The sequence below is a fragment of the Arachis duranensis genome, chromosome 3 (genome assembly GCF_000817695.3).
Source record: "Arachis duranensis cultivar V14167 chromosome 3, aradu.V14167.gnm2.J7QH, whole genome shotgun sequence".
In the NCBI taxonomy this organism is placed as follows: domain Eukaryota; kingdom Viridiplantae; phylum Streptophyta; class Magnoliopsida; order Fabales; family Fabaceae; genus Arachis; species Arachis duranensis.
Genome location: NC_029774.3, coordinates 71,062,431 through 71,084,665, shown reverse-complemented (window position 1 = coordinate 71,084,665; position 22,235 = coordinate 71,062,431). Strand labels below are relative to the sequence as shown.

The following is a 22,235-nucleotide window of genomic DNA, read 5'->3' as shown; positions in this document are numbered from 1 at the left end:
GCCTCCGTTGGTAAACTTTGTATGTCCATGCATGTTTTGTTGAATCTCTCCATGTAGCTGCGGAGGCTCTCCCGATCTCCTTGTTTGATCCCTAGTAAACTGGGGGCGTGCTTGGATTTATCTTTCTGAATGGAGAATCTGGCTAGGAATTTTTTAGCTAAGTCATCAAAGCTTGAGATGGACTTCGGGGGTAGGTTGTCGAACTATCGGATCGCTGTCTTTGTGAGAGTTGTTGGAAAAGCCTTGCAGCGAATAGCATCTGGGGCGTCGGTGAGGTACATTCTACTTCTGAAGTTGCTGAGGTGATGGTTGGGATCCGTGGTGCCATCATACAGGTCATATCCGGGAGTTTAAAGTCTTTTGGAATTTTGGTTTTCATGATTTCCCGGGTGAACGGGTCTTGCTCTTTGTGTGAATTTTCCTCGAGATTAGCCCGCGGGGCTTTTGATTTGAGATCGGCTTCTAATTGCTGTAGTTTTTCTTCCAACTCCCGACATCGCCGCACCTCTCTTTGGAGATCTTTTCCAATTTCCCGTTGTTGTTGGGTATCTTTTTCCAGTTGTTTTAGACGATCCAGGAGCGCTTCTATTGCCCCAGAATTTGGTGAGTCTACGTCTTTGTTGGTTTCCGGAGTGTTTTGCAGCGTGACATCCGCGTTTTTATGCGGTGTCCGATCCTCCATACCTGAATCGTGGTTGTTGTCATGGTTGTCCGCCATGGTGATGGGATGACTTCCAGGTCCCCAGCAACGGCGCCAATGTTCCGAGGGTTACCTGAAACTGTAGGTCAATCTCGAACGAGATCTTCTATGCTGGTTGGAGCTGTTGTGTCTGACTTGATGATGGTGGCTGGAGCCACCGTGTTCGACTTGTTGGACTTGGTGATGGTGCTGATTCTTCATCCCCGGAGGGTGGGGGGTACCTGCAAGGGACTCCGATGCTTAAGTTAGCAAGGGTATTAAGCAGGTATTGAGTAGAATCAGAGTATGCATTATACCTGGGTGCTCCAGTGTATTTATAATGGTGTGGAGTGACCTTTGGGATAAGATAAGTTAGTTATCTTATCTTATCTTATCTTTTGAGTGAGGTCATCTTATCTTCAAGGGAACCGCCCTTCTCTTATAGGCTTGGGCTGCCTTAGGATCTGGGGCGTGTTCCTCTATTTGGGCCCTTTGTTTGGGCTTTCTCGTGACTTGGCCGAGCTCTTTGAGAAGAGGTCGGATTGATCTGACCTGAAGAGGTCGGTCGCTTTGTCTGTAGAACATCCCGGGTCGGGTAGCTCGACCCAGGGTATGAACAACTTGAAAATAAAGCATTTAGAGTCGTAGCTTTCAACTCATGGTGCAAAGCACCCAAAAGGATAAGCTAAGAAGAGAATTTAAAGCTTGTTTCAAGGAAGGAACATAATGAAAAGATTTCATTAAATGAGCTAGATGGAAGTATCAATCATTTGAATTTCTTTTGTGATTGTAGCATGCATAGAAAAGTAGCCAACCATGAAAATTAAGTTGCTATTCTTCTCACCTTGGATTGTCAAACCTTATTGCATGATTCTTTGTTTGCTTAAGGACAAGCAAAGTTTAAGTTTTGTGTTGTGATGATTGCGCATCATGTTAGGTTTTTCTATGCTTTTTCATACAAGAAATTGATGAGTAATGCTTAATTATTAAGTATTTTAGTGCTTAATTAGTATATTGCTTTGATCTTTTGATTTTATAAATTTTGTAGGAAATAAGTAGAAAAAGAAGCAAAAAGCACAAAATAAGCTCAAAAGTAACAAAGGATTTGCTTACTTGGAAATTGAAGTTGGCAACTCCTTCTTTATTTCAAACATGAAGGTTGGAGAGCAAGGTTTATGAAGGCGTTGGCAACTCAAGCCTGGGAGTTATCAACGTGTTCACAAGATATCATTGAAGATGCCACTAACTTGGAAAATCAAGTTAGCAAAGTCTTTGCAATTGTTGACCCTGGAAGAGTATGAACACGATGCTAACTTGGAAAATCAAGTTGGCAATGCCACTTTTGAGCTCCCTGACAGCACGACCATGCCTTTATCAAAGGACCTCAGCAAAAGAACCCAGCGCCCAAAAGCGCTACGTTCTTCACCCAAAGAGCGCCTGCAATAACGGAGTGGAAAATTTTGGCTAGTGATGCGTACGCGTGGGTGACGCGTACACGTCGATGGTAGTTTTCTGAAGGAGCACGCAAACACGTGAAAGAAGCGCAGCTTGAAAGTGGCATCTTTGAAGGGCCACATGTATACGTGGGTGACGCGTACGCGTGGGTGACCCGTACGCTTGGAGGAGCGCTCTTGGCACGAGCGCTACGCTCTCAAAGAGAGCGCTACCAGAGATGCGTACGCGTGGGTGACGCGTATGCGTTGATGGGCTAAATTGCTGAACAACGCGCACGCGTGTGTGACTCATACGCGTGGATGCACGAGCGCTCCACTCTCCTCAAGTGTGCTAGGTTCTCCTGGATGCCCACCTTTTGCTCAGTTGACATTACTCCAAGTCCATTTAAACTGCAAGTAGCACGCAAGCCCACAATTATCAACCAATCAAAGCCACAAGAATCATCTAGAATAATTAATTTTCATTTGATTGTAATTTTCCTTTAATTTTATTTCAATTTGTAATTTAGGAAAGGCTATATAAAGGCATTAGTTTCATAGAATTAGGAGGCTTGGCTGGAGAAGGAGTAGAAGTAGAGGGGAGCTGGGAGTAGGAGGCTCTCGTAGGGGGCTCAGGCTGGAGGATTAGAGACTCCAGAGCTCTCTTGGAGGATCAGAGACTCCAGAGAGATTAGTGTAGAATTTTTCTTTTGTACCCATTTTACTTTCTGCACTTTCTTCTTTAAGTTTGTACTGAATTCAGTTCTACTTTTACGCAATTCAATTTTTTGCACTTCTTCTCTTCTGCAATATTACATTTTAGTTTGCTTTGAGCTGAGTTTACTTTTTATGCAATTTAAATTTCCTGCACTTTTTCTTAGAGCTATGATCAATTAAATCCCATTTCATTTGAGGTGGAGCTCTATTATGATTCACATGATTCAGTGAATTTCTTCTTCTTTTCCTCAATTCATTTGTGTAGCTATAGGATATTCTCTGTTTTGGTTGAGATTCATTCACTCCGAAAGGGGGTTTGAATCTGTTGAACGCTTGTGTGAGCCTCGGAAGGGGAATTATGGGCATTAGAATTGGGGCTCTATCCTTCACAACTCTCTTGATCAACACCATTCGGGAGGAATTGAGATCTTGAGAAATTGTGTGTCCTATGGATGAGAGACATGCACTTAACCTCTTCTCATGACAATTAGATCAAGGAATTGGCAAGATTGATTGTGATTAGAGAGATTGGATTGCCAAGGATTTGGGATCCAATCAATTTCAATATGCCATAGATCTACTCATATGATTGAGAAAGAAGTTGAGACCCATTTGATTCATGATGGATTATGATATCTCCAATCCCTAATGAATTTTCCTTTCTGTTGATCTTCATTTAATTGCTTTGAATTTACTGCTTCCTTTAAATCCCTATTTACACTTCCTACAATTTATTTTTCATGCAATTTATATTTCTCGCAATTTACATTCAGTTAATCAAATTTCACTCAATTCACCACTGTTAGCCTAACTAAACTAATCACCTCACTAAAGTTGCTTGATCTATCAATCCTCATGGGATCGTCCCCACTCACGTGAGTTTTACTACTTGATGCAACCCGGTATACTTGCTGGTTAGTTTGTGTGAAATCGATTATCCCCCATCAGCGCTCGGCGGGGCAGCTTTAACTCTTTTCCTTTTTGCTCCAAACTCTGCCAAATATCTCCGAATTTCACCTGAATTCTTAAAAATACCAAAACAGCTCAAAGTAGCATCCAACGAGGATTTTTGTGTTAAAATATAATAAAACTTAATAAAACTTAACTGAAAATAACTAGAAAACAATGGAAAAAAGGGTACAAGATGCTCACGCATCAAATATGAGCAACTAATTCTCCTTGGTAAAGGTTAGAAACTCTGTTGATCCCATGTTTTAATGTTTTAGCTTTTCTTCCTTTGATTTACGCATTGATTTCTTCTTAAGAAAATGTTTTCATTCTTCATCCTAAAGGGTTTGAATATGTTGGGAAACAATTTTTCTCTGACTTTAATTCTTTTAATTTCTGGAAAAAGTTAATTAATTAAATTAAACTTGAAAATCAATTCTCACAGCTCTTAATTTTTTAAATTAGATTTGATATGTAACATAAAATCAACTAGGGAGATTCTTATTAATTGTCTTGGTTTATAAATCAGTGAACATTCTTTAACTCCTTTCTTAAGTAATTGACTATAACGATTAATTAGGTTAAAGAGAAATTGAATCACCAAGAAACTTGGGTTTAATTACTAATGATTTGCCATGGATGTATCTTTGCATGATCAAAGTGTTAATTCGAAAGTTTCAACAACTCTAAAATCTTAACTCTTTTAATCACATTATCTTTCAACACTCACTGTTTGCTTTTGTTTAATTGCTATTTATGCTTAAAGCTTTCTAAAACTCAAATTTGATTGTTAGACTAGACTAGTCGGTTGCCTATTATTTGCTCAATCAGTTAATCGTCGTGGGATCGATACTTACTCACCATGAGTTATTACTTGGTACGACGCGGTATACTTGCCGATATTGTGTGATTTGTAAAATTCGCATAAAATTTTTGACACCGTTGTCAAAAGTTAATCATGGTTAACAAACTATCAGTTAATTGATTATCTAGATTAGACCTTTTTAGCTTTTGTTTATTTATTGTTTGTTTTATATTTTCTTAAAAATTTCCTTTGTGATCTCACGATACTTAACTATCAATTATATATTAATATAACTATAACTGCATGTGAATTTCACCAAATTAAATGTGTATTTTCAATAGACTAAAAAAGAACCTTACATAAATATTCTATTTGATTATGCCATAATTAAGAAAAAAAATAAAAACCAACTATAGAAGATAAAACGAATATTTCTCGGTTAAGTGGGTTACTTATATGATTTGAGTTAATATTTAACTTATAGTTGTTTTCACCCGAAGAAACCGTATTTTCTGTTCTAAAAAATAAAAAGTGAAGTTATTGAATAGTGGCTCTATACTTCTACATGTGCACCTGCATATAGGGACCATTCGCCAAGGTCGGTTAGATAAGAAAACGGTGAGCCCAGGACCTGTGCCTCATAATCCCCACACAAATTATATATTGCTTTAAATAATTAAATCAATTAATTATATTATTTTGGCAATAGTAATCTCATAATTTTTCTCATTCTTATTGTAGGAATTGTTGAATTCACATAACTTTGGTACCATTGAAAATTCCAAATTGTCTATGTGAGTCTGTCACATGTGTCTAAAACCACGATGGCAAGGAACTTCTATTTCTCTGTATAAATATGCTCTGATTCATACTCACTCCTCTCATCCCTTGACTCGATCACTTCTATTCCCACCATTAAGTTGAAACTCTTTCTTTTCTTCTCTTTTCTCTTCATCTTCGTTTATGGACTATAATATAAGTTAAATTCCTTGTTTGTTGTTTATAATAATAAATATACACACTATGGAAGGAGGAGTGCCAGAAGCTGATGTCTCTGCTTTCAGAGAGTGTTTGGCACTTTCATGGAAGAATCCTTATGTTCTTCGTCTTGCTTTCTCTGCTGGAATTGGTGGCCTTCTCTTTGGCTACGACACAGGTATTACATTTATAATATTAGAGGTGATGATTGTTTGTGTGAAATTGTCTTCGTGCCAAAGTAATAGATAAAATTTATTAGATAATTTGAGATATTTGATAAAATTATAGTTTAACAGTTTTTATTTTATTATCTTAACATTATTAGAAAATATTTTTATAAATTTACTATATTAAGATTTTTAAAATGTAAAGATATTAAAAAATATTATGTGTATATCAAAAATTAATTATTAAATAAGTCATTATATATTTATATTATTTTTTTTTATGTATATTTTTACATTTCACCATGTATTTGATAACTGCCACAATTTGATGATTGATTTTCCAATTTTTTTTTCTTCCCCTGTTTTCCTCTGCTTTTTTTTTCTTCTATTTTGTATTTCATGTCTCTGTTTTATAGTGCTTATTAATAAGCGTCAAATCTGAAGTTTTGATATTGACAATTGATGTGTGCTATGTGCAGGAGTAATATCCGGGGCTCTTTTATATATTAGAGATGATTTCAAAGCTGTGGATAGAGAGACATGGCTACAGGTAAGAGATTATACATGAAAGTCGAACGCTGGAATTAAATTCAAATAAAGTATGCATAAATTTAATTATTAAGTTGTTATTTTAATTATATAAAAAAATTATTTCTTTTCTTTTTAAATTGTGCCAATTAACTCTAATTCATCTTTTCCATATTAATTTAAGAGGTTGTGAATTCGAATTTCTCTAGCTATAGTTAAAAAAAAAGTTGTGCCAATTGAATTTAATTTTTTCAATCATATACACTATAGTTACGTACATACTTTTATTCTTTTATGGTAAGTGGAATTAAATCCTATATAATTAACAAATAAAAAGACTGTAGATGGCAAAATGTTCAGGTAACTAATTTTTTAGTTAAATTAGTTTCTTTATTCTTACAACATCTTTTTTTTTTTGAAAAAAAATTGATTTTGCTCTATTAAAAAATTATTTATTTTGGTTCTGTATGTTAATTTCTTCTTTTAAATATTGAACTAACAAAGGAAGATGTTGTTGATGTGACAAAATATTTTAGTTAAGAATATAAACAATCCAAGATAAATAAACAACTTTCAATTTTTAAATTTAATTTTGGCCTGCTCAAATAAAAAGTTATAAAAATAATTGATACTAGATAGACTGTATTCTTATAGTGGAAAAACGTGTTTCTTATATTTAAAAATTTTACACCTATATGAGTACTTTGGTTAATATTGGATTTGGCGTTGTTCGAAAAATTTGAGGGTGTTGCCCGCTCTCTTATGGTCCTAAATTGTGAACCACACGAGAAATGACTGGAAACAATATTTTCAATACTCCTACTCTAACTCTCAATCACAAATCAATCATGAATGAATAGGAGAGACATAGTTATATATGACAAATGTAGATTGTACTTTTTGAATTATAATTTATTTATTATTTATCTGCTCAGGAGGAAATATGGTTAAAATTTTTCAAATGAATTTTATGTGTAAAGTTAGATATAAATTTAATTATTTTTATATATATTTAAATTAGGGCAATTTATCCAAATAAATAAAATAGGTGAAAGCTTTACTCAAATACACAAAACAGATATTCCTTACCTGATTGTGCATTTTCACACTTCTATGTAAACCGTGGCAAGCTACCACGGTTTTCAATTTTAACATAAACCGTGGCAGCTAGTAACGGATTATGTGTTGTGTGGTTTGTGTGTAACCCGTGGCAAGCTCCAACGGTTTACGAAGGGAGAATGCGAGGCATAAACCGTGGCAGGCTTCCACGGTTTATGAAGGAGAAATTTCATCATAAACTGTTGTAGGTTACAACGGTTTAGGAACACCGAAATTCTATATATATGTGATTAGAGAAATTCTACTTGCATAAGAGATCATTCTCACAATGGCAAGTGAGGAGGAGAGTGTTCTTTCCTTAATGCATTGCTTTGGGAAAATTAAAAAAAGCAAAAGCTATGGTGTGAAGTTCACTGACAAAGAACCATTGAGTGTGTTCATCAGTTCGTCAAACACTTTGTCAGATCTAAAGAACAGCATCTTGCAGAAGTTTGGCGTCTTTGGTACGAAGTGGGTGAAGAAGCTATTCTACAAGATTCCCATCGCAGTTGTCTCGACCGATGTTCAGTATGATACCTTTGTGCTAGCGGCTGATGAAGATATTAGGGTTCTGTTTCATTGTGTTAGGAGTTTTCCAGAGATCCGAATTCACGAGTTATTTGCGAAGTTGGAGGTTGGTGTCGATAGTTCTGGGGCATCAGCTCCATTTCATAGCTCGACTGCCGCGGGAGGTGCGTCTAGTTCGATGCCTGCGGTCAGACCGTATCTTCCGCCGGTGGGTACCACTACGTTCGCAGCTGATTTAGAGCGAACGGTTGTTGTTGGTTCTGTACAGTTGGAGAATGCAGGAATCTTTGAGCCACCTGATGTCGTGGGCACCGGTGGTTGCCAGTTACCTTATATGGAAGGCTTTGGTGAACCTCATAGAGTAGAGAATGCAATGTGTGATGATGACTCTGACCAGGAGCCTGTCGATATCATCGGGGACAGCGACGACAACACAGGTGCCAATCCACATGCGCAGTATGGGCCTTCAAGTTCTGCATCTCAATAGTACCCTCCACACTTCTCCACACTAAACTTGGAGGTTCTGGGTCAACAGGAGGACGGTGGTAACACGGTCGGGGGCTCTTCTACAGAATTTCAGATTGGGCAATCTATCCAGAATAAAGATGAGGTTGTGCTGAGTGTGAATGACTATAGCATCCGGCGAGGTGTTGAGTACAGAGTCATCGAGTCAGATCATCTGAAGTATCATGGAAAATGCAAGCAATTCGGCAAGGGTTGTACTTGGTTGATTCGTGTTGCGCTGCGTGCACGAAAGGGCACTTGGGAGGTAAGGAGGTACAACGGGCCACACACATGCTTGGCAACCTCTATTTCCAGTGATCACCGTCAGCTGGATTACCACGTCATCTGTGCGAGGATTCTTCTGTTGGTTAGGGAAGATGCTGCAGTTACGGTAAAGGTACTGCAACAAGCTACAGAAGCCGATTATGGTTTCAGGCCTAGTTACAGGAAGGTTTGGATGGCGAAGCAGAAGGCAGTGGCACAAATATATGGAGATTGGGAAGAGTCGTACGCGGAGTTGCCACGTTGGATGCTAGGAGTACAGTCAACAATGGCTGGAACAATAACCGTGTTGAAGACCTCTCCTGTTCGGCTTCGTGGTGAGGTTGATGAGTCGACGGTGTACTTTCACCGATTATTCTAGACATTCCCACCCTGTATCGAGGCATTCCGTCATTGCAAGCATGGAGGGACACTGCTGTTGGTGATAGCGCAGGATGGGAACTCCAACATCCTCCCCATTGCATTCGCCCTTGTGGAAGGAGAAAATGCAGGGTCGTGGTCATTCTTCTTGTCCAACCTACGAGAGCATGTGACTCCTCATGAGGGTATCCTTGTAATCTCTGACAGGCATAACAGGATCAAGGCAGCGCTTGAGGCACCTGAGACTGGGTGGTTGCCTCCACGTGCTTTCCGAGCGTACTGTATTCGGCATGTGGCAGCGAATTTTGCCCTAACTTTCAAAGGTAAAGATTCAAGGAGGATGTTAGTGAAATGCTGCCTACGCAAAGACTGAAGCAGAGTTTTATTACTGGTTTGACATCATGCGGACTGAGAATCCAGCAATGTGTGAATGGGCCAATCGGATGGAGTACGACAAATGGACCCAACATGAGGATAGTGGTAGACCGTTCGGGCACATGACAACCAACATCAGTGAATGTGTGAACTCCATGCTAAAGGGAACTCGAAACCTCCCGGTCACATCGTTGGTTCAGTCAACTTACGGGAGGCTTGCTCAGCTTTTTGTGGTACGGGGACAAACAGCAGAGGCACAACTCGGATCTGGTAATGAATTTTGCCAGGCATTGGCCAAGGCAATTGATTGGAATCTAAGAGACTCAATGTACTTCACTGTCACGTTATACGACAGGCATCAATCGGAGTACACCGTGGCCGAGACAACACAAACCGGCCGCTTCTCGATGGGTAGCTATAGAGTTTCCCTTAAAGATCACAGATGCGACTGTGGCCACTTTCAGGTGCTGCATTATCCTTGTTGCCACGCCATTGCATGTTGCGCCTACTCCTGCCTTAATTGGGCGTCTTATATTCACGAGGTGTATCGTATGAGTGAAGTTTTCAACGTTTACAAGCATGGTTTTGTTTCGCCTATCCCAGAAGGCCTATGGCCTCCATATGCTGGGCCAACCATCATTCCTGATCCTAACATGAGGCGTGCAAAGGAAGGTCGTCCAAGGGCAACCAGGATCCGTGGTAGTATGGATCAATCTCTGGAGAACCAGCCGAAGCGCTGTGGGCTATGCCGTCAGGCTGGGCATACGCGGAGGAATTGTGACCAGCGAAGACATACTACCGGGGGGGATGCGTAGATGTCATTACCTTGTTGTTTTACTTGTTTTATGAACTGTTCAGTTGAGTTATGTATGGTTGGTTAAGTCTATGAATGTCACCATGTTGATTTTCTGCATTAATTTCATATGAATAAAATCCGTTTATTTTAGATGTTTGATTGCATCAATGTGGTATCATTTAGACTGCGCATGATAACTGTGATGGAAATAATGTATATCATAGAATCTCAAACCGCTTAAACTATCAAATACATAGCAAATAACATATCACTTAGACTGCACACTGTGAGCAAAATTTGTCCTTCATAAACCGTGGGAGCCTGCCACGGTTTATGCCTCGCATTCTCCCTTCGTAAACCGTTGGAGCTTGCCACGGTTTACACACAAACCACACAACACATAATCCGTTGCTAGTTGCCACTGTTTATGTTAAAATTGGAAACCGTGGTAGCTTGCCACGGTTTACATAGAAGTGTGAAAATGCACAATTATAAAAATTTAAAATATTAATAAATTTATCCATGAATAAATAAAAACTGATTTTGTATCCATAAAATAAAAAATTACTATTTTATCCATAAAAAGTCAAAAAATAAAAATAAAAAAGTCTAGCAGAAAAATGTGAGTCATTGAATGAAATCTCACACTAATCTCACACCATCAGATCATTATTGATAGCTAGTTGATAGCTACCAATTACAAATGTTGCTGGCCCTAGCATTGCTCAATAAAAAAATCTACCTATAATAAAATTAACGTTTAAGTACTTTTTTCATAGCAAACCTATTTTTTGAAGATATGTAGTTAAATTTATTTTCATTCTAAAGTTTTATGGATAACAACAGTAATTTACACATAAATTAAAGGACTAATTTCTGTTATATTTCACAAAATTGATTAATAACACTTTCTCTTAGCTTATGCTGAATTAGAAGTACAAGTAGTGTTTGGTTCCCAAAGCTTGTCACTGAGTGATTACACAATGAGAGTTAATTAATGAAACAATTTCATGTTGATAAAACAGGAAGCCATAGTGAGCATGGCACTAGCCGGAGCAATAATAGGAGCCTCTGTCGGAGGATGGATCAACGATCGATTCGGAAGAAGAAAAGCAATAATTCTTGCCGATATACTCTTCTTCATTGGATCAGTTATCATGGCTGCTGCAACAAATCCTGCAATTCTCATCGTGGGTCGAGTTTTCGTTGGACTCGGCGTTGGAATGGCGTCGATGGCGTCCCCATTGTACATCTCGGAAGCTTCTCCGACCAGAGTTCGCGGTGCTCTGGTTAGTCTCAATGGATTCCTCATCACTGGTGGACAGTTTCTGTCCTACCTCATCAACTTGGCTTTCACAAATGTAAGATGACGGTGTTACCCTTGAGCTTAATTATTTTGATGAATACTATCACAAAAATTAAAGTAGCAGATTACTGACTTGTTGGTTCAATCACGGATGAATAATCACTAGTCCAACCATTTGTTTTAAATTTAGTTAGATACATATGGAAAAAACAAATTCAACTTTTTTTTATTAAGAGTAAATGATTATAACAAAATTGTTTTCCATAATGTGTCCAAAACATAATGTAAATATAATTTTATAGATAAATGTTATGAATTTAAATTTGGTCCGTGGTTACTACATATATAGTTGGACAATTCTTAATTGTAATTGTTTATTTTGAGTTAAATTTTATGTTTGACATGCATTCCTTATACCAATGGTTCACTCATATTCTGCTGCATGATTACCATGCTTCTATCTGCAGTTAATCACATTATCTAGATTTTATTAGTACAAAGCTTTGTTCTTACAAATTAGATTTTTGATTTTGATGTCAATTTGTTCAGGCACCAGGAACATGGAGGTGGATGTTAGGAGTGGCTGCACTGCCGGCATTAATACAAATAGTTTTGATGACTATGCTCCCAGAATCACCTCGTTGGTTATTCAGAAAGGTTTCCATCTTACGTAACTAACATCTTTTAAAAATTGTCAATAAAATTTTTAGTGAGTTCTATAAAAACATTATGTGCATATTAAAAATTAGTTATTATATAATTGTGTATAAATAATATATTATTTTTGTATAAATATATGTGTACTTTAACTTATTTTCAATATGTATTACACACTGGTGGTTGATTTTAGTGTACACCTAACATAGTTATAATTTCAATTATTATTGGTATATAATTTTTACTTTGAAGAAAAAAATATTAACAGTGAACAAAAATACAAACAAATAAGTACTTTTATTTCCTTTCTTTACAAAATTTTAAAAGTAAAAATATTAAAATTTTAAAATATTTATGTTGAAAACAGGAAAGAGAAGAAGAAGCGAAAACAATTTTAAGAAGAATTTACCCTCCGGAGGATGTTGAAGATGAAATCAACACACTTAAGGAGTCAGTGGAGATGGAAATCAAGGAAGCCTCAAACTCAGACAAGGTGAGCATAACAAAAATGCTGAAAACAAAAACAGTTAGAAGAGGCTTATATGCAGGAATGGGCCTCCAAATCTTCCAACAATTCGTTGGCATCAACACAGTTATGTACTACAGCCCCACAATCGTGCAACTAGCTGGATTTGCATCAAACAGAGTAGCACTCCTTCTTTCTCTTGTAACTGCTGGTCTCAATGCAATTGGTTCAATTATGAGCATTTACTTCATTGACAAGACTGGTAGGAGGAAGCTTCTTTTGTTCAGCTTGTCCGGCGTTGTGGTGTCCCTTGTTGTCTTAACTGTTGTGTTCCATGAGACCACCACTCACTCTCCGATTGTTAGCCCCGCCGACACGGCGCTATTTAACAATGCTACTTGCCCTGCTTTTAACGGTACTTTGGATTCTGTCGGATCTGCTGGTGGATGGGATTGTATGAAGTGCCTTAAGGCTTCTCCAAGTTGCGGATTCTGCGCTTCTGGATCTAATAAGGTAACTTTGTGAATCTATGCATGATGCACTAGTACTTCAGTTTTGCTTACCTATATATGCATCAAAAACTTCTGCATTAGGCTTCTTTTCTTATTATTGCTTAGAACAAAAAGAGATAATTATATTATTTGTTTCTTCTATATATCTAGTTTTCTTGTCTATTATTTGGAACAATATATTATATCTGAAATATTTTACAACAATTAATAAATCTTAAATAAGACAAGTTCTGACTGATTTTTTTGTCTTTCTAACATTACTAATATAATATTTTGTGATGGGATCATTGCCATCATCATCATTATATCGTTCTGGATCATATATATTATGTTTGTTTGGAGGTAAGAAAAATATTTTTTTATTATTAAATAAGATTTTTTTAATTTTAATGTGTTTGGTAAATTTTTTAAAAATGACTACAAGTTTTGTCCTTTTTTCAAAGATTTTTTTCCTAAAAAAAATATTCTAACATAATGATGAAAAAATATTTTTATATTATTATATTTAAATATAATTGAAAATAAAAAATTATTTTTATATAAAATATTCATGCATCAAATTATCTTTTTCTTAACAAATCTTTTAAAAAAAATCAATTAAAAAAAATCTTTGTTAAAAACTTGCCAACAAATTTTTAAGTTTAGCAGCACCTAGCATGGTACCCGTTAAGAAAACTGGTATTCATATTTGTGTGGTAAGTCTGTAACACGAACTTGAAATTTTAATGCAGCTCTTACCTGGAGCATGTTTGATCTCAGGCGACACAACAGAAAAACAATGTGAAAATAATGAGAGATTATGGTACACAAGGGGGTGCCCAAGCAAATACGGTTTTCTTGCACTAATAGGCCTTGCACTTTACATAATTTTCTTCTCACCAGGAATGGGAACTGTTCCATGGGTTGTGAACTCTGAGATCTACCCTTTGAGGTACAGAGGGATATGTGGTGGAATGGCATCAACTTCAAATTGGGTTTCTAATCTAATTGTTGCTCAGTCCTTTCTGTCACTCACAGATGCTATTGGCACTTCTTACACTTTCATGATCTTTATATTTATCACCACTGCTGCCATTGTGTTTGTTTTGATCTTTGTTCCGGAAACTAAAGGGCTTCCCATTGAGGCTGTGGAAAAGATGCTTGACAGAAGGACTTTGAACTTCAAGTTTTGGCAGGGGAATCATGATGATGATGGTGATGATGAAGTAATGAAACAAAAGACTCAGTCAGTTTGAGTTAGTTATGTGTTGTGTAATGTCGTAATGGCACTACTAACAGAAAGATATAACATGTTTAATTAGCATTATAGAATTATTATGATTATGATTATGGTCAAATCTTATGTAGAGATTTCAAATAAATAATTAGTGCTATGTATATATTAGAAGGGTAATGTTAGATAGCCAAAGAATAATTATAATATAGAAATGTCATGTAAAAATTTTTATTCTCTTGATAAGTAAGTGACATATACCTCTTTATCACTTATCCTCTTTATCACCTATCATTTTGTTATATGTTTGGAGTCATTAATGTTCTTTTCAAAATCAATTTTAGTTTTTCTCAAATCAAATTCCTAACATCTCTCAATCATATTATTATCAATTAATGCAATAATTCTTTGCAAAAATTATGAAAGTTAAATAATTAAAAAATTTTAACAATTTCTACTATACAACTTTATGTATAGACTATTAAAAAATAAAAAATAAAATATAAAATATAAACAAAAATTTAAAAATAATTTTTTAAAAATAATTATTAACTCGTCATATTAAAATCAATAAATAAGTATACATATGAATATTAAAAAAATATTAAAATAATTAAAATCACAACTTACTAGTGCACATATGAGATAATTTGAAGAATACAATAAGACGTATAGTTTAAAATTTGATAATATTAATTATAAAAATTTATTAATTATAGACATCATAGGTATGAAATTATGAATATTATGAGTATAAATTATGGATGTTATTAATATGAAATTATAGATGTTATGTGGATAAATTTATGGATGTTATGAGTAAATTTATTAATTGAATAAATTAATTTAAGAATTTGACATTTTTTTAAATTCAATTATGATAAAATTTAAAAATATTTGTGTTAACTTAATAGTTACTTATGCAATAACTAAAAAATGATACGTGTATGGTTGTAATATCTAATAAACATGAATTTAATTTTTAGATGTTAGTTGTATGTAATTATGGATGTTATGTATATAAACGTATGAATGTTATGTGTATGAATATAGTAGTATAATATAATTATAAATACACATAAAAACACAAAAAAATCGGTTTATTACCATACTTCATCAAAACTATTGTGATTTTTTTATATTCTCAAAAATTGGTTGACTGACAATAACCTCGTCCGATGAGTCTGTCTGTTGTTCAAATTCTTCATCAGCACCTTCTACTATAAGTATTGTATTAAGGTCGAATTCAATTGACATACTATTTGCAATGATAAAGATGACTCCTTGTAAAATTCCTTGGCCTATTCTAAATTTCTAATTATGTTTACAATGGTATTAGAGTTGTGAATTTTGAATAAAAATAATTGAATTAACGGAAACAAAATCATATTAGGTAGCTTTCACGTTTTGTATCTCTATTAAATGATGATAAATGACTTAACAAAAATAAAAAATCAATTACAATTAATTCATTTAATACAAATTTTCATTACCAATTATTATTATTAGTCTTTATTGTATTCTTATAAAAATCAAATCATAAAAAATATCAAGTATTGATTATAAGAATGTCTAATAGTAAGGAATATGATATTATAATTAATATCATTAATAAATGAGGCTGATAAGAATATGTTAAGTGGATTGATAGAAGTGAGATAAAAAATAAAACTATTGTTAAATTATATAAATGAAGTAAATTATAAAAAATTTTAACTAATTATATTATGGTTAAAAAATTGTTGGTTACAAACTTTTTCCATATTAGAATTTGGTGTACGGTAAATTTTTATTTAGAGTATGGATTGAAAGACAATTATTACTATATATTTATTATATTTAATATTATGCATTTATTTTAGTAGTAATTAATAAGTGCAAATAAAAAGTCCAAAAAGACAAGTTATCACTACCTTTGGTTTCAAATATTTTTATTTTATTTCATGGTACAAATCATTTTCTTTTTCTTATTTTATAAAAGTTAATGATTAAGATCTTTTTGTTGTACAAAAACTAAACTTCTTAAAACATAAAAAATAATGTCTCTTGGTATAAAGAATATTAATTTAAAGAAAACACTAAAGCAGAAAAAAAAATTAACTTAGACAATATAATATAAGAATTCAGATTGAAAAAATCCATTTCAGGCATGAAGCAAATATAAAGCCATTTTGGCTCAACATTTTTAGATCACTTATTAAAGAGTAGACTCAATTCGATCCTTTTTCATCTTTTCAAAGGGTAGGATGATTTTTGTCACATAAATGGTACACTTGAATTTTTGTCTCTATTTATTGTGAGATGGCGTTGTCATTTCTTGATCTTCAATGTGAAATGTCAACAAAAGTTAACTACGTGACGCATTATTGTGATGACCCTATAGTTAAGTATTATGTTAGTAGGTGAAAAATAGATAAAAAGTCGATTTGCCCCTTCTTCAAAATTTTCTACCTTCACCCTTAACACTTATTGATAGTATTGCAGTAAAATGTAAGATACTCGACTTACAGAACAGTATAGAGCAAATGAACGAGATCCATTAGTGAGTTATATGGTATGGAGGAATAAAATCAGACAAAATATTCCATCGTAAAATTAACAATTGCCATAACATTTTACCCATGGAGAGATCTTCATATAATTTATTACTGACTGAATAGAGAAAATATGAATAATCTCCGTATGTTCTTTACTCGTGGGACCTGTCTTGAAAAAAATCATTTTGTCATGACTTTCTTGTTTAAAATGAAAGGTTCTTGATGATTTAGAAGAGGGAGTTTGAATTTATGGTATTTTTTAAATTGATCAATAAAGCTTTAAAATTAGAACTTATAACTTAGTTTCTGTTTGGTCTATATAGTGAATTATGCAAGAGACAATTTTATTTTGTCTTATAAATTATGAAAAATAGAATTAGAGCAGAGAAAAAGAAGATGACACAGTCATATATCCTGGTTTAATTGTCTAATACAATACAACTTACGTCCAGTCTTCATTACAATGTTGGTGAAATTTTTACTATCTATCCAAGTATTATATACACCAATCTCATGGACTCAACATAATCCTATCTGAGACACATCAAGTTTCAACATAAACTTGACTTGGCTATGTAACTACCTAGACTCGACACACTAAGTGTTTACCCAACTTAGTATAACAACCTGGGTTCCGCGTTAGAGTCGTGTATGTGAGTTTTATGTTTTATTGACATAATATCTATGATAAGTTTTTTTTTTCCTCGATCTTTAAATAAAATGAATAATAATGTAATATTAGTATTATATTATTATTTAATCTTATTTAACAAAGGACGGTCACTTGATATTGGATACAGAAGATCGAAAAAAAAGCTCGGCTTATTTTTATTCTAATTAAATACCACCACTTGAGGCAATTATTTGAGTTTTACCATATTGAATTACCTTAATTACCTTCCAAGATATTTAAAAAATTAACTTCGCTAATTCAACTACTAAAAAACGCAACATGCAGCGCTTAATGCGCCACACGTCGCAACACATGCCTTCCCCACCTAATTAAGTGACACTAGTCACTAATTACACATTATATATAAGCACAAATACTCTCTCTCTCTCTCTCTCTCTCTCTCTCTCTCTCTCTCTCCTCTAATTCAGCCATGATATGTAACACTCTAACTATCAAAATGTCACGCTTCCAGCTGCGCCACTCTGATAACTCGGCTATTTCGACGACTCTTAAAATATTTAATACTAAAATATGAGCCTATTTAAAACTTAAACTGTATTTTTCAAAAGACCGTTTAAAACAAAACATAAATCTATACTTACAACCCTAGACATACATATACATAGTATTAACTTACAAGCTTTACATAAAACAAATCCTATCCCTCTTACAAATTATGAAAGATAAAGGCGAGGGAATAATAAATAATAACTAAAGCAATACAAAACATTGCGACAACAACAACTAGGTAAACTCTTCATGACTTCTACTCCATATCCTGAAAAGGGAAATCTGTAAAGGGTGAGAACATCATCCTCGAAAAGGTTCTCAGCAGAGGGTTTTGAGAATCGCTATAATAAGATACGTAAAATAAAACTATTTTCATAATACAGTGATCATTGTTCGTCTTATGAATCCTTTTAAAAACCAACTATTAATAATCCAAACATTTTCAAAAAGCTTTAGTTAATTGCCCAAAATTTGAAATTCATATTTGAATTTGTCAAAACTCCAATTAAACATCATGGCCTCTGGCCCAACACAAAATCAGTCAACGCCCAATTCACCAAAATCTGAGGCAACAATCACAAACTCAAATAATGAGGTTCATACACAATCAAGAACAATTACATCAAGTATAGTAATTAGCAGTTACACAGAATTATTCACATAAGTAAACCAAGTACAATATGCACACCCAAACAATGTCACATAAATGCATATGATGCATGTCTTTCCTACTGGCCGTGAGCTCACGTGTCACTTACTTTGCAAGAACCTGACACATCCGGTAGCTAACCCAGATATCGTCCTCTTGAAAACCAGTGGGTGGTACACCACCACAAACCCCACCTGGTGGGCAGTACACCACCAAGAACTCCACCGTTGCAAGCAGTACACCACCACGAATCTCGCAAGATCTTCAATTGGAAAACAACACACACATGTGGGCGGTAAACCACCACGAACCCCACATAACATTCTCTTTAAAAACATGTGGGCGGTACACCACCACAAACCCACATATGTCTCGACACTAGGCAAGCGGTAAACCACCACGAACCTTGCCAGGTCAAGCTCAAAATAATTTCATTTTCAAATTCATTACCAATCATTCATTCATATCCATTCATAATCATTCAAAATCATTTATTACGGCCAGATTCATCTTATACATATCACATTATGCTCATTTCATTTTTATTTAAAACCAACACCACTCCTTATAACCTTTTCAAAAATCTCCAAAATCACATTACTTAAAACAAGTTCTCTTTTCACACAAAACCCAGTTCTTACTTAGCTAAGATTTTCCTACAAATCAACTTCAAATCCATGTCATATTTAAACCTTTTTCAAAAGACTAAGATAATCATTTATTAACTAAACCGCATATCAGAGTTTTAAGACTTTAGTGAGGATGGCAACCAATCTCTTTCTTTAAAATTATTACATTCCTTGAGTCATAATTCCTTAAAATGTAGTTTTGTAAGAAAATTCAAAACATAAAACTTTTCTTAATAAATCAAAACAAAAAACCAAATTACTTAAAATGAAACCACTTGGTTTAAATCAAAATCGAAACATAATTCTTTTCTAAATACTTGCACTCAATATAATACTTTTCTTGGAATTCGCCACCCTTTTCGGGTCCCAACCAAACCTTTTTCAAATCAAACCAACCCAAAATCAAATTGTTTCCAACAATCAAAATCATTTCAAAACTTGAAAGAAACAGATTCAGCAACCATCTGTTTAACAAAACAAACAATAATTCAATCAAAGAAACAATCATTATCATCCAAAAAATAGCCAGTCAATGCATAAGACTTATACAATCACTAAAAAGTGTAATTCTCTCATCAATATCAAATTATAACAATTCCAAATATAAAAATGAATTTTTAGAAAGCATTCCCTACCTCAATAAGTCGAAAATATAAACCAAACACGTTAATTGAACTCTTTTCCTCTCGGCCCGACATCGTTGACAGCCGCAACCATAGTTTCGCGTTATCTGCACCCACAGCAGTAACTTAAATTCACCAATGTGCGGTAACTGGATCTCGATCCAAATGCATTAACATCGCAAGAATCTTAGCAACCTATAATAGAACATTGACTAACAAAGTTCAAAAGTGAATCAAGGAATAGCTTATCGTACTAAAATGGTGCGATTAAACTGAGCAGCCACAATGACAACACTCGCTGCAACAACAGCTTAGAGCAAAGGCGGCAGCAGCGGGATGGTAGCTCTGACGGCGGTGTATGAGAGAGTAACTCGCGATAAACAATCCCTAGCACAAACAACCTCAGCAACAACTTTTATAGAAATGACGTGCGAAAAATTACCGATTAAGAATTTATAACAGAAATCAATGTTGCAAGTATAGTTCTTAACCGATGAAAATTTCACGTATCAATTTAAAAGGGGTTTGTCACAAATTAAGAATAAAATACTGGGAGTAGAAATCCAAAGTCGTCTCCCAACGAGTTGCTAAGAAAGTGCAATTTATTGATTAGGAGTTTCTCAGAAATTTGGAGTTTGGGGAATGGGCAAATAAATGATTATAAATTAACAAGAGATTTTATGTAATTGAAGCAAAAGCCTTGGCTAGGAGAAGATTAATCGGAAGTTCTATCCTTGTTGGAATTCCCAAGATTAACAGTAATGAGTTATTGTTTCTACTTAGTTAACCCTCAACGAATAAAGGAAAGTCAAGTAATTGAGCTAACTCTAGTTCACAAGTCCTAATCCTCTCCCTTGGAAAGGATTAGCATTAGTGACTAGAGAGCCAGCCAACAACTTCCAATTACTAATTAACTCTTGAGTCTGCCAACTCAAGGGTCTCCTATTAATCAACTCCAAAACCAAGATGGAAGACTACTCCATTGACATGGATGCCATTTTCGCATACATGTAAAGAGAGTAGAAAGAAGACATGGCAATTAAACTCAATAGAAAATAATCAACAAATAATGAAATTAAATAGAAAAGTATCCTTCTATTAATTAATTCCAAAATTGAAGGTATCCATATAACTCTAAACAAGGTAAATGGGAAATAAAAAAGAGTAAAGGAATAGGAAGCATGGTAGTGAATGCCATCTCCAACGTTGGTGACAAAGGTGAGTGTCACTAACGTTGGCTCATCAATCTTAGCTCCACGTTAACTTTCACGTTAGTGGTCTTAACGTGACCACTAACGTGGGCAATGCTAGTTTGATCTAACGTTAGTGACAAAGGTGAGTGTCACTAACGTTGGCATTGTTCCTCTCTTCCACATTAGAGTTCACATTAACTAAGTTAACGTGACTCTTAACGTGGCTTATTGCCAAATCTTGGAACGTTAGTGGTGTTCACATTTACCACTAACGTTGGAGCTTTCTTTTGTCTCCACGTTAACTACCACGTTAACCTAGTTAACGTGGCCATTAACGTGGGCTTATGATGGCTTCGCAGGCGTTATTGGTGATCACTTTTCTCATTAATGTTGCAAGCTATTTACCATTCCATGTTAGTGGTTGGTGCACGAAATTGCAATCACACTTTTGCAACCCCGCACAACTAACCAGCAAGTGCACTGGGTCGTCCAAGTAATACCTTACGTGAGTAAGGGTCGATCCCACGGAAATTGTCGGCTTGAAGCAAGCTATGGTTATCTTGTAAATCTTAGTCAGGATATCAGAAATTATCAGGATTGATTGTGAAAAGTAAAAGAACATGAAATAAGTACTTGTTTTGCAGTGATAGAGAATAGGTTGAGGTTTTGGAGATGCTCCATCTTCTGAATCTCTGCTTTCCTACTGTCTTCTTCTTCAAACACGCAAGGCTCCTTCCATAGAATACCACAGACAAGGTTTAGACCTTCCGGATTCTCTTGAATGCCGCCATCAGTTCTAGCTTATACCACGAAGATTCGGTTAAAGAATCCAAGAGATATCTACTTAATCTAAGGTAGAATGGAGGTGGTTGTCAGGCACACGTTCATAATTGAGAATGATGATGAGTGTCACGGATCATCACATTCATCCGGTTTAAGAACAAGTAATATCTTGGAATGGAAGCAAGCGTAATTGAATGAAAAACAGCAGTAATTGCATTAATCCATCAAGACACAGCAGAGCTCCTCACCCCCAACCATGGGGTTTAGAGACTCATGCCGTGGAAGG

The 22,235-nt window shown here is 35.0% G+C and overlaps 1 protein-coding gene across 1 annotated transcript; it reads left to right on the top strand.

The window, feature by feature from the left end:
• Window positions 1-5,080: 5,080 nt before the first annotated feature.
• Window positions 5,081-14,625, top strand: LOC107479329 (probable inositol transporter 2). The gene is made up of 7 exons (XM_052259399.1): window positions 5,081-5,200; window positions 5,324-5,738; window positions 6,207-6,277; window positions 11,224-11,559; window positions 12,054-12,161; window positions 12,529-13,140; window positions 13,871-14,625. Exons 2-7 carry the CDS (start codon window positions 5,606-5,608, stop codon window positions 14,372-14,374), a joined length of 1,764 nt encoding a protein of 587 aa, XP_052115359.1. The 5' UTR covers window positions 5,081-5,200; window positions 5,324-5,605; the 3' UTR covers window positions 14,375-14,625.
• The last annotated feature ends 7,610 nt before the right edge of the window (window positions 14,626-22,235 follow it).